General features: G+C 40.9%; 1 protein-coding gene across 1 annotated transcript; it reads left to right on the top strand.

The window, feature by feature from the left end:
- The first annotated feature begins 4044 nt into the window (after positions 1-4044).
- LOC310782652 (hydroperoxide isomerase ALOXE3-like) lies at positions 4045-10771 on the top strand. The gene is made up of 15 exons (XM_083643359.1): positions 4045-4150; positions 5601-5754; positions 5872-6076; positions 6212-6293; positions 6402-6524; positions 6697-6800; positions 7384-7556; positions 7903-8046; positions 8196-8399; positions 8611-8697; positions 8813-8979; positions 9166-9287; positions 9408-9508; positions 9799-9969; positions 10110-10771. Exons 2-15 carry the CDS (start codon positions 5608-5610, stop codon positions 10287-10289), a joined length of 2010 nt encoding a protein of 669 aa, XP_083499485.1. The 5' UTR covers positions 4045-4150; positions 5601-5607; the 3' UTR covers positions 10290-10771.
- The last annotated feature ends 368 nt before the right edge of the window (positions 10772-11139 follow it).

Here is an 11139-nt window from a genome sequence, read left to right as displayed (position 1 = left end):
ACCATCTTATTAGTAAGTTCAAGAACGGTCCAGGTGTAAATCAAGAGTTAATAATGGACATGCATGCTAGTCTGTGGGGATATAATCCAAACATCTTTTTATAATCCTATTGACTTGGACACTGCCAAGGACTGCATGTAGTGCAACATGGACTATATATATACTATATACTATACGAGGGCAAACTAAATTTTCATTGCACTGCTATAACCTGTAGTTGGGGGGGTGGGGGGAGTCATTTACGGTCACCTATACTTGTCAATGAATGGTTGCTTTATTTTAATGATTAGCTTCATATCAACAGGTCCTCTTGTCCTCTGGCAGCGAGTCATACTAACTGTTATCAAAGGTTGTCTTTATAGTTATTGACACCCGTTCCTTTCAGACAGTTGACCTCATATAACGGGCAATGAGCTGTATCTCATGGACAATTGCCATTTTCATAAGCATATCTATAAAACCCATGTCTCCAGTGGAGGGAGGGGGTCACTCTGGACCGTGTCCGGGGGCCCCCACCCTGCCTAATAAGTAGGGTTCCCACAGTAAAACCTGGCCATTTCCACCACTTTTTTTGAACTACTTTTTCTGCATAGCTTCTAATTTCCTAAACTACATTTCTCCCAGGGTAGCTTTGCTGTAGTTTCAACTACTTCCATGCTGAAGTAGTTAGTAGCTTCCTAAGCTATGCTTTCAAAGTAGCTTGTTGGCAGTCAGAATGATCACTCCTCTGCTAGACTGGTGAAGCCAAGTCTGCAGACTACAGTCTCCACTCAGCTGTCTCCTCTAGTCATCTTTTGAGCTGAATAGAGAAATCCTAACACTGACCTTTTGCCCTGAAAACACATTCAACACACTGACATGGTTGACCACCACACATACAAACTGATATTTTGGAATTCTAGAAATTCTTACAACCTCCTTACAGACATAAAGTTGGAACCACTATAATATGTAAAATGTGATGTTAAAATGCTGTGCCTAACTATATAGGACTCATGAGACTTTGCAAGGCTTTGGGAACAGGATCGGGCTATCTTACCCCTGGTACAGTGCAGCTCTAACTGTCTCTTTTGTCAGAATGTTTTGATATTGCAGAATACTGTCACAAAGAAGTTGTTTTTGCATTTTGAAGAAATTCTGATGGTATTTCATACCATCAACTATAAAAGAACCAAGTATTAACATGTAACAATGTGCATCATTTTCAGTTCTAATTATAGATTATGGGTTAGGGTTACACACATTGATGTTTGTCACATCATTTTGACTTTACTTACTACAGTATGTGTGTTTTCTAACGTACAGAGAGTTGTACTGATCCTATATATTTGGGATAAAGGCCAGCTAGAGGACTAGCTGACCATGCTACTGTCTGTCTTGATTTTGTATTGTTTTTTATTTAGTCTTCTGTGATTTTCCTTTGCGCTTGTTATTTTACTATTGCATTTTACTATTGCTTGCATTTTACTATCATTGTCATGTAATGTGTAATGTGCTTGGACCCCAGGAAGACTAGCGGTTGTCTTGGCGGCAGCTAATGGGGATCCTTTTAATAAACAAATAAACAAACAAAGGTGGTCTCATCCCCAAAGCACACTGGAATATTGGTTCATGTCCATCTATTACAGGGGAGATACTGTTCTTCCACTTTCCTCTGGTGTCCCATCACAGGCGGCCTCTGCTTTACATGTATGTTCAAGGGTCAGCTATATCAATTCAACGTACTCCCATGGACACCTGGCCAATCTGTGCCCAAAGCTGGGAGCATACAGTCAAAACAAAGCATATTGTATTACATGTATGACACGTATTCCCTCAAATGAAAAAGAGGAAACTGTACACTCTGGCTCAGATGCAAAGATTTAAAATGTATTTGACAGACAACGTGAGTAAACTGTATTCCACCTTATACAAGTGCACGGCATCCAATCTATAAGTCACTGGTGCAAAGAAATGTAATTATTCCAACTTGATCAGAATACCAGTACACGTTTTTAATCAGCAGGGAGCACAGGATGCATGGGAGTACAAGATGTAGAAGTGAATTAATAAAGTGATATAAAGTGATGCATAGAATTACAAGAATTTCGACTTAACGTGAAAAATAGGGTTTAAGTATTGTCATGTGTCAATGAGTACGGACCCGCGGCAGGCGAGGGTATGATAAGTGATTTGATATGTGCAAGGTTTAATCAATTATATTTAACATGGAGTATTCAGAAAGCCCATTCAGGCACGTGTGGATTATATAAAAAGGGGAAGTCATACATGTGTTTAATTAGATAAGAGGGGGAAAAGAGGAAGTAGAACAGGTGCCTGCTTGAGATATACAGTGGCGGTCTGAAGATATGTGGAAATGTTCCAATGGAAAGTCACAGGTGTCGCAAGGTGGCTATATTGAGGAAGTTCAAGGTCCTGTTTGGAAATGATTCGGGGGGAAATGAGGAAGTAGTGGTGGTATAGCCTGGGTAAACCCAGCCCCCAGTGACCTGCTCTCAGACCTGTTCTCAGTCACTAGTGACTGGGAACTGAGAGAGCAGGTCACGTGGGGGCTGGGTTTACCTAGGCTAGTGGTGGTAGTAGAAGTTTCTTCTCGCAGGCCACGAGACTCCTTAACATATACAAATAGCGTAGTCAGTGGCGTGCCGTCCATTAGGCGAACTAGGCAAATGCTAAGGGCGCTTGAGCCGTTAGGGGCGCCAGAGAGGGTAAATTTTTTTTTTTTTTTTTTTTTTTTTTTACAAATACTTTTTCATGATAATAGGCCTACTATTATTTTACAATAGTAGACAAAAAATAAGCAGAACAACGTCTTAAGTCTTTAAATAATAGTGAAATAATTTTTCTAATTCTGGCTGCTTGGGCTGCAGCACTTTCACCATGGTCCCTAATCCATACCACCCCACCCACTGCGCGGCCGCGCCCCCTTCTACCTGCTCGGAGCTTTTTCCCAGAGTGGGGGAAGGGAGCTGGAAGTTGGGTGCTGAGGGTGCTGCAGCACCCCCTGGTGGCAAGAAATGGGATTTTCGAAATTGTTGGATTTGGCTGTCTTGTGTTTATACCACCAACAAGATGCATTAAAAAACAGTTTGTGCTTCCCAGCTCTAATCTTATTTCATACGCTCTCTCTTCAAAAGTGTTTGATTTTCATCATAATCTGGTTTTCCATAATAATAATAATAAGTTCAGTGTTTATGCCTGTGTTGCTGTCTGTTGTAGTGTAAAACGACTAAAGGGAGAGCAGGTGCTTACATGAAAGTGACTGAGAAAAGGAGAAGATACTGAATAATGACATCACAACAGTATCCTAATGTTAATTTAAAATTAAATATTCTTCTAAATATGGATGAAAGTCCAAAAAACGTACAATTTTCTTCGCCGCAGCCCTCGCGGGCAGCACCGAGAGTCCCTTCCTTACAGCACCCCCTACCTAAAAGTACTTCCAGCGCCACTGGGGAAGGGCGATTCTGAGCCTGCACTGCAGTGGTGGATTAGCTGCAATATAATTTTTATAATATTTTCTTTGGGGGAGGGGGGGGGGCACCAGCAAAAATCTTGCCTAGGGCACCAACTTGGTCAGGCACGCCACTGAGCGTAGTAGCCGTACTGTACCGCACTGCAGCTGCTACCATCACATATGACTAATGTTCAATAGTATGTTAATTAGGCATATGCTATTTGCACCTAACAGAATGTTATTATGTTTAATTATGTTTAATTATGTTTAAAGTATGTTCATGCCATTTGCACATATGTGCCACTGTCTGTGGCGTGTCTTACTGCTTTATTGCTTGTTGCCTCTTGTTTTTAATTATTTTTTATTTTATTTTTGCACTATGTTGTAACAGAGTCTACAGCACAAGAATTTCACACGTGATACTTGCAGTACGGAGTGACAATACAAATCTTGAATCTTGAATCTTGAATCTCTTGAATCTTGAGGTAGGATATTGGCTAAGCCAGGGCAAATGATTTGGCGGAAAGTTATTATAAAAGACAAGGGGAATCATCATTTGGGGTCTTCAGGTCCCCTGGCGTGCAGATGCTATTTCCGAGCAAACCACGAACCAACCCACGAACCAACCAGCCAGCCGAAACCAGCCACGGAGCGAGAGTGAACACCTGCCGAGACCCAGTCTGACTTTAACGGGTAGGAAAACTTTTCAACACAGGTTCAAAATGTAATTCGTATAAGGAGATCATCTGTCGTTAACACAGATGATGCGTTTAGATGGGTTTCTGGCTGAGTAGTTAATAAAGTGCCTGATCCATAGCAGAGAGCCTACAGTCACTCATGTTAGAAATTATGTTCACTGAGGTGTTCTTGTGAGGACCCTGTCTGACAAACTCCTCCAACCAGTATTCTCGTGGCGAGGGGGTAAATAGTCTTCCTGAGTCTATTAGTGTCCCCAGAGCATGTGAGTGGTCAATACCATTAACTGAGCATGAAGTCCTTTTTGCCTCCTGTAACAGCCCAGGCTCAATGGACTGCACGAATGAGGGCAGACCACACAGGTTTCAAAAGAAAAACAAAAGTATTTATTGTAAACTAAATGAATGACTCAAAATAAAGGTAGAGGTGTCAGTCAGTAACATCAGTTGTGGATGCAGTGTGGATGCAGTGTGGATGCAGTTGTGGATGCAGTTGTGGATGCAGTGCATGCATGAGTTGAGCCTAATCTCAAACCAAACAGAACAGTGAAGGAGGAGGAGAGATAGTGAGCAGCCAACTCAAATAGGGAGCATCCAGGCATCCCAGATCAAGTAATCAAGGCAGCCCCAGGCAAGATCTGCAGACTGAAATTAACCAATCAGTAAAGTGCAATGAGCCACATAGTGAGAGGACTGCCACACCTTGAAAAAAGAAACTCAACAAACAAGTTGCTAGCCTTGGGGACAATATTTCTCTCAGGTGGATAGGGGTGGAATGTCCCTGAACCAGGATCACTGGCGAAAGACAGGTGTCAGCTAAGAATTTAGAATATAGACAAGGAAACACACTGTGGAACTGCCAATTAAAGCAAGGAGGTAGGTTTCTTGGCTCTTTTTTTTTTTTTTTTGCAAAGGTAGGATAAGACTTAAGGGCTTTCACACTACACTTAGCCGGGGTTAAGTCACCCTCTTAGCCTGGGGCTAAGAGAGCTATGTTAGCCCAGGGCTAGGAAAGCTTTCACACTTGCACAATGTGTCTGTGTGTGTGTGTGTGTGTGTGTGTGTGTGTGTGTGTGTGTGTGTGTGTGTGTGTGTGTGTGTGTGTGTGTGTGTGTGTGTGTGTGTGTGTGTGTGTGTATGTATATATATATATATATATATATATATATATATATATATATATATATATATATATATATATATCTTTTTTCAGTTGGTCATTTGTTAATAGTAAAAAAAAAAAAGACAATTAATAGACAATTAATAGATTGTCTATAGTTAATAGACAATTTAAACATTAGTATACTTTTGTGATAGCAAGAGAGAACAATAATAGATTTTGTGATATGATACATACTGTATTTTCCTACTCTGGTTACTTTTGTACAATGTTAGCATATTATGAACAATTACAATTGAATGTTTGACATTTCCTGTTTTTTCTACAGAGTGATCATGGCTGAGTACAAGCTAGAGGTGACAACAGGTGACAAAAGACATGCAGGAACATTTGACTACATATTTGTCATCTTAATTGGAACTGAAGGAGAGAGTGAGCGTACAGAGTTGAACAACTATGGCATTGATTTTACAGCTGGGAAGGTAAGTTGAATTTGCCGCTGTGTAGTGATTACTTAATAAATGCACCATTTAACTTAAGCTATTGTGTTGGTTGATGGACGGTAATTTCATGACCCTACCCGAACCCTTCCCCCACAGACTGGGACCTATACTGTGAAAACGGCTTCGTCTCTGGGGAAACTTCTACTGGTCAAGCTGGAGAAAGATCCCTATTTGCATCTCCCAGAAGACGAGTGGTTCTGCTCCAAAATTGTGGTGACCACTCCAGAGGAAGAAGTCATCCTTTTCCCCTGTCACAGATGGGTGTCCAGGGGGGAACTTGTTGAGCTCAGAGGAGGGAAAGGTCTGCTTCCAATATACACAAAAATGATTAGGATATCTCTTCTGCTCAAGATTCCTGTTAATGTTAAAATATATTCGTTGTGTAATTTCTAATGTGACTAATTTTGTGTCCATATTGTTATCCTGATCTTCTCAGCCATGAAGGCATCTGAGGAGGAGCACCGCCTACTGATTGACCACCGCAAACAAGAGCTGGAATTTAAAACCTCCTTGTTCCAGTAAGGTTTTCATGTCCACAATGTGTACCTAGATCTGCAGTTAAACTCTCAGAAGCCTATCTCTAGACAAATATTTACATGCTCTCAGTTTTGCTTTCTGTGTTTTAGATGGGAGGTGTATGCTGAGGGACTGCCCCACAAAAACAATTTCAAAGATGTCTCTGAGCTCCCAGATGAAATCCGCTTTTCCATGTCCAAATCATTTGAAATACTTTATACAAAGAAAATGATGTGAGTTTTGTGTTTATTTTTAAGTTGGAGCACCACTTGGTTCAAAGATAGTCACATCCCTTACCCTTTTAAGCCAAAAACATATATATATATATATATTGAACTAGTAATGTTTAATCATCTGCATTGTCCTTGCCCTTTTACAGTATAATCTTTCTTACCCCTAACTCAGGTCTGCTGAATCCAACCTTAAGGGAATGACAGGATCTGGTGAAGAGTGGGAAAACATTGAGGCCATGAAAAAGGTTTTCTCGTCCAACAAGACTGCGATGTCAGGTATAGCAGAAGTTATCAATAGCGTTGCAGGTTAACTCAACTGCAACTTTCTCATTATCACTAGTGCAATATCTGTCCCTGTGTGACTGGCAGCCTCTCGTCTCTCTCTCCCCAGAGGGTTTTCATAGTCCACTTCACTGATTACAACATGTTACAACAACAATCTGGAGCTTTCCATGGTGCTGAACCTGTCTTGAGTCATTTTGGCCACTGATTAGCCATTTTTGGCCACTGATACATTTTCACATGTACAGATTTTACATGTGATCACGCTGAATCATTCATGGCATAGCTGTGACCGAACACAATTCTGCTCACTAACTCAGACACAGACAGACACTTTGCATCGTACTACTACTAGTGGACCCATGGGAGTTAGTCTCCCCTGGTCTGGAACACAGTGGTCTCCAAAGCCTCACTCAAAGACACACTCAAATTAATCATAAATCACTTATGTATAGAATCGGTGATGTCACTTGAGCACTCAGTGATCGCATTACATCCACTGTATCAATTTCTCTGGCTGTTGTTCCTTATTTTCATGACTTTATGAAAATGTATCTGTCAACTGCTCTCCTTCCAGAGTATGTCTCAGAGCATTGGAGCGAAGATGACTTTTATGGATTCCAGTTTCTGAATGCAACCAACCCCAATGTGATCGAGCGCTGCCTGAAGCTTCCCTCCAACTTTCCAGTCACAGAGGAGATGGTGAAGCCATTCCTGGAAGGTGGAAGCTCTCTGCAGATGGAAATGGAGGTCTGGAAGAGGAGTGCCTCAGCTGTCTTTGCAGACAATTTATACTACGTAGTTTTAAACCTATGCTTGTGTAGCAGTGAGATGATGACCCTACGGTCTATGACTAGCAGTCTGAGATAGCACTCAGATTCTTAGCACTCTGAGATTCTCTGTGAATGAAAAGTGCGGTATAAATAAAATGAATGAATGAATGAATGGATGAATTATGACTCTTGAACACTGATGATGGTTTGGATAACAGTTTGACTGCTTAATGTTCTCTTTGTTTAACATTAAATAGCATTTTCCTGCATGTGGGATCACTTCCATTTGTTATTCTTTCTTCTATCTGTGACTCCCATAACAGAAAGGCAACATATTCCTCTGTGACTACAAGAGGATGGAGGGGTTAGCCACAAGGATGTATAACGGTGAACCTCTACCCCTGACTACTGGGCTCGGCTTGTTCTACATGAACCCAGAGAAGAAACTGATGCCAATCGCAATCCAGGTATTTCACTGATGAATCAATGCCTGTATTCATACTGTTATGAATGTATAATGTAGAATATTTTGTCAAATCACCAATGGTGTATTATACTTTCATAAAAGTCTAAATAGCCACATTGTATGAAAAGAAAAATCTTTTTGACATTTCAGCTGCATCAACAACCGTCTGAGCAGAATCCCATTTTTCTGCCCAGTGACCCAAAAAGCGACTGGATGCTAGCCAAGATGTTTCTGAAAAATGCAGATGTCTTGCAATATGAGTCTGTTTATCACCTCATGAACACTCATTTTCTGGCAGAAGCCTTTGCTATTGCCACTCTTCGCAGCTTCCCTGCAATTCATTCCTTCTACAAGGTATGGTCACATAGGGGAGATCATGGAGTTCAGTTGTTTCCCTGCCAATGTTTTGTGATCTGAACATGACATTGCATTATATTACTTATGATTATGAACTTTTGTAAATTGATTACTGTGTAAAATGTGAATTTAGCTGTAGCATAAATCGCAAATTGATTGTTAATGTAATTTAATTTATATTATTCTCTCTGTTGTCTCATCTGTACAGCTACTGATCCCACACTTCCGCTACACCCTCCAAATAAACACTGTTGGACGCAAAGCTCTTTTGGCACCAAATGGACCTTTCAGCACAGTATGATTCTTTGACCCATATTTTTGAATATTCAGAAATTGAACCTTAAAATCCAATTACAGTATCGTGAGCAAGAGATTCAGCCAACTCTAATGTAGCTTCACATTGTGTGTAGAGTTCCCTTGGACTAGAGGGGACGGAGGAGATCATGAGAAGGTCTCTCTCTGAAACGACCTACAGCTCCCTCTGTCTGCCAGACAACATTGCTGCACGAGGACTGGAGTCCATCCCCAACTTTTACTACAGAGATGATGGACTGAAGCTGTGGAGCATCATCAACAGGTGATAAAATCAAATCATGTCATGACATATATATAGCTTTGGTCATAAACTTTACAGTACTTGAGTACTTGAGCAGGTAGTAAGGATAGAGACAATGTTAGTTGGCTGGCACAAAGATGATCTAATTCAAGAAATTATAGGGTTTGAAAATCATTAAGTCAAAAAGCTCTTGCGCTTCCTCTCCAGCTTTGCTAAGGCAATGGTGGAGTACTATTACCCCTCAGATAGTGACGTGTGTAGAGACCCGGAGCTCCAGGCATGGATCAAGGAGATATTCACCCATGGCTTCTTAGGAAACAGAAGCTCAGGTCATTTATTTATGTTCTCGTCATATAATTGTGTAAACAGCAAATCTATAAATGTACATACAGACATAAATATTTACAATAATGGCATAAAATGATTGATGATGACGGTGACACCAACAGGGATTCCTGAAAGCTTTCGCACTGTGGAGGAAGTGATCAAGTTTGTCACCATGATGATCTTCACAATGTCTGCTCAACATGCTGCAGTCAACAATGGGCAGGTGAGATCATTAAGAATTGGGGAAAAAGATGCTTTATGAATTCAAACAAATTTGATAATAGATTAGGGTCATCAAACATATGGCACATGTGCAAGATCAGTAGGATATCATCTGAATAAAGTGATGAAAACATGACCTTTCTTATATAGTTTTATATAATTGTATGTAATAATGCCGTTAATCTGACATTTATTGTCTTTAAAGTGGGTTTCAGTTAAAGATGGGCCCACGACCCCAAAAGAAATAGACAGACCTGCAATAGATACTGAAACATCTCTCTTAATTTTTAGTACGACTACAACAGCTGGATGGCCAACAGCCCTCTCCTGATGCGCAAAGCTCCTCCAACCACTAAGGGGCAGTCTAACATGAAGACAATCATGGAGACACTCCCAAATATTGGAGAAACAGTCAAATTCATGACAATGGCTTGGCTGCTTGCCAGCAAATACAGCGATGTTGTAAGTTTGGCTGACATGATTGAATACACACTTTGGCCTACGTGGCTAATCCATTTAGAACTGCCTATGGTATCTTAAACAGTCTGCTGTGTCAGTGGTCAGTCATGTTTCCTTTGGTTTTTCTGTGTCTTTTTTGACAGGTTCTTCTGGGTACATATCCTGAAGAACGCTTTGATGAACCTGCCCCCAAGCAGATCATTAAGGAATTTCAAGCAGAGTTGTCCTTCCTCAGTGAGGCCATTACAAAGAGGAACTCAAACCTCACAGTGCCTTACAACTACTTAAACCCTGCTGAAATAGAGAACAGTGTATCTATCTAAATACGTCTGTGGGGTTGGCCTAGCCTGGGTAAACCCAGCCTCCACGTCACCTCTATCTATGTGCTATCAGTCTCTGAGATAAATATGAATCTTTATTATATATAAAACGAAGCTAAACCTGCATTGATGTCCTTTGTAAACATCTTAATTTTTTTTTCTTTTGCATTTTATTTCCCATTCATAGTCTTAGTTTAGGCTATATTATAGTACTTAAAAAAGATATATATTGTAGCGATGTGGGTTTGTCAGTAAACATGGGTTTGTCTAGTTGTCACGTTAGTCTGGGGTTGACATGTCTGTGGGGATTTACGGGGGTACGTAAAGGCAGCATACCAGCCTGGGGGTGTGGTGGAAGATAGGGGTTCACCTGTGATTGGCTGGGGGAAGGGCGAACGTGAACGGGAGAGCGATAGCTCTGGGTTGTTGATGTGGGAAGCTGAGGGAAGGCTGTGTGTGTTTTGGGAGCTGCGGAGCTAGGAGAAGCTAGCTGGGTTTGGGTGCGTGTTGTGGGGTGTTGTTTTGGCGTGGACCACGGCTGACAGTGGTCCCCGGTTGTAGCGATCCACAATAAAGTGCGGTGACAAGAATCTGACTGTTCGACTGCTTTGTGGGATCATTACACTATATATATATATATATATATATACACACAGTATATTATAATAGTCCCCCATGTTGTATGATTATGCCACTAATGAGGAAGTTTCATGTTACATTAATCTGTTTGGAAGTTATACAAGGGATCAGCTGAGCAGTATTTTGGTAAACAAACCGCGTTAGTTTTTCTTTGGCTACTAGTTCAGTGAGTTTTGGTCGTAGAGTGAAAAGATTGGTATCTGTGCATTTTCAG

This window comes from Poromitra crassiceps (assembly GCF_964638095.1).
Source record: "Poromitra crassiceps genome assembly, chromosome: 9".
Classification (NCBI taxonomy): Eukaryota; Metazoa; Chordata; class Actinopteri; order Beryciformes; family Melamphaidae; genus Poromitra; species Poromitra crassiceps.
The sequence above is the reverse complement of the archived record's forward strand: the minus strand, read 5'-3'. Positions and strand labels throughout refer to the sequence as shown.

Bases quoted from the DNA above. Each gene is read 5' to 3' on its own strand.
- LOC310782652 (XM_083643359.1), top strand. From the start codon at position 5,608: ATGGCTGAGTACAAGCTAGAGGTGACAACAGGTGACAAAAGACATGCA. The intron at 8,047-8,195 runs GTATTTCACTGA...TTGACATTTCAG, and splicing joins TGATGCCAATCGCAATCCAG to CTGCATCAACAACCGTCTGA. The intron at 8,698-8,812 runs GTATGATTCTTT...CATTGTGTGTAG, and splicing joins CAAATGGACCTTTCAGCACA to AGTTCCCTTGGACTAGAGGG.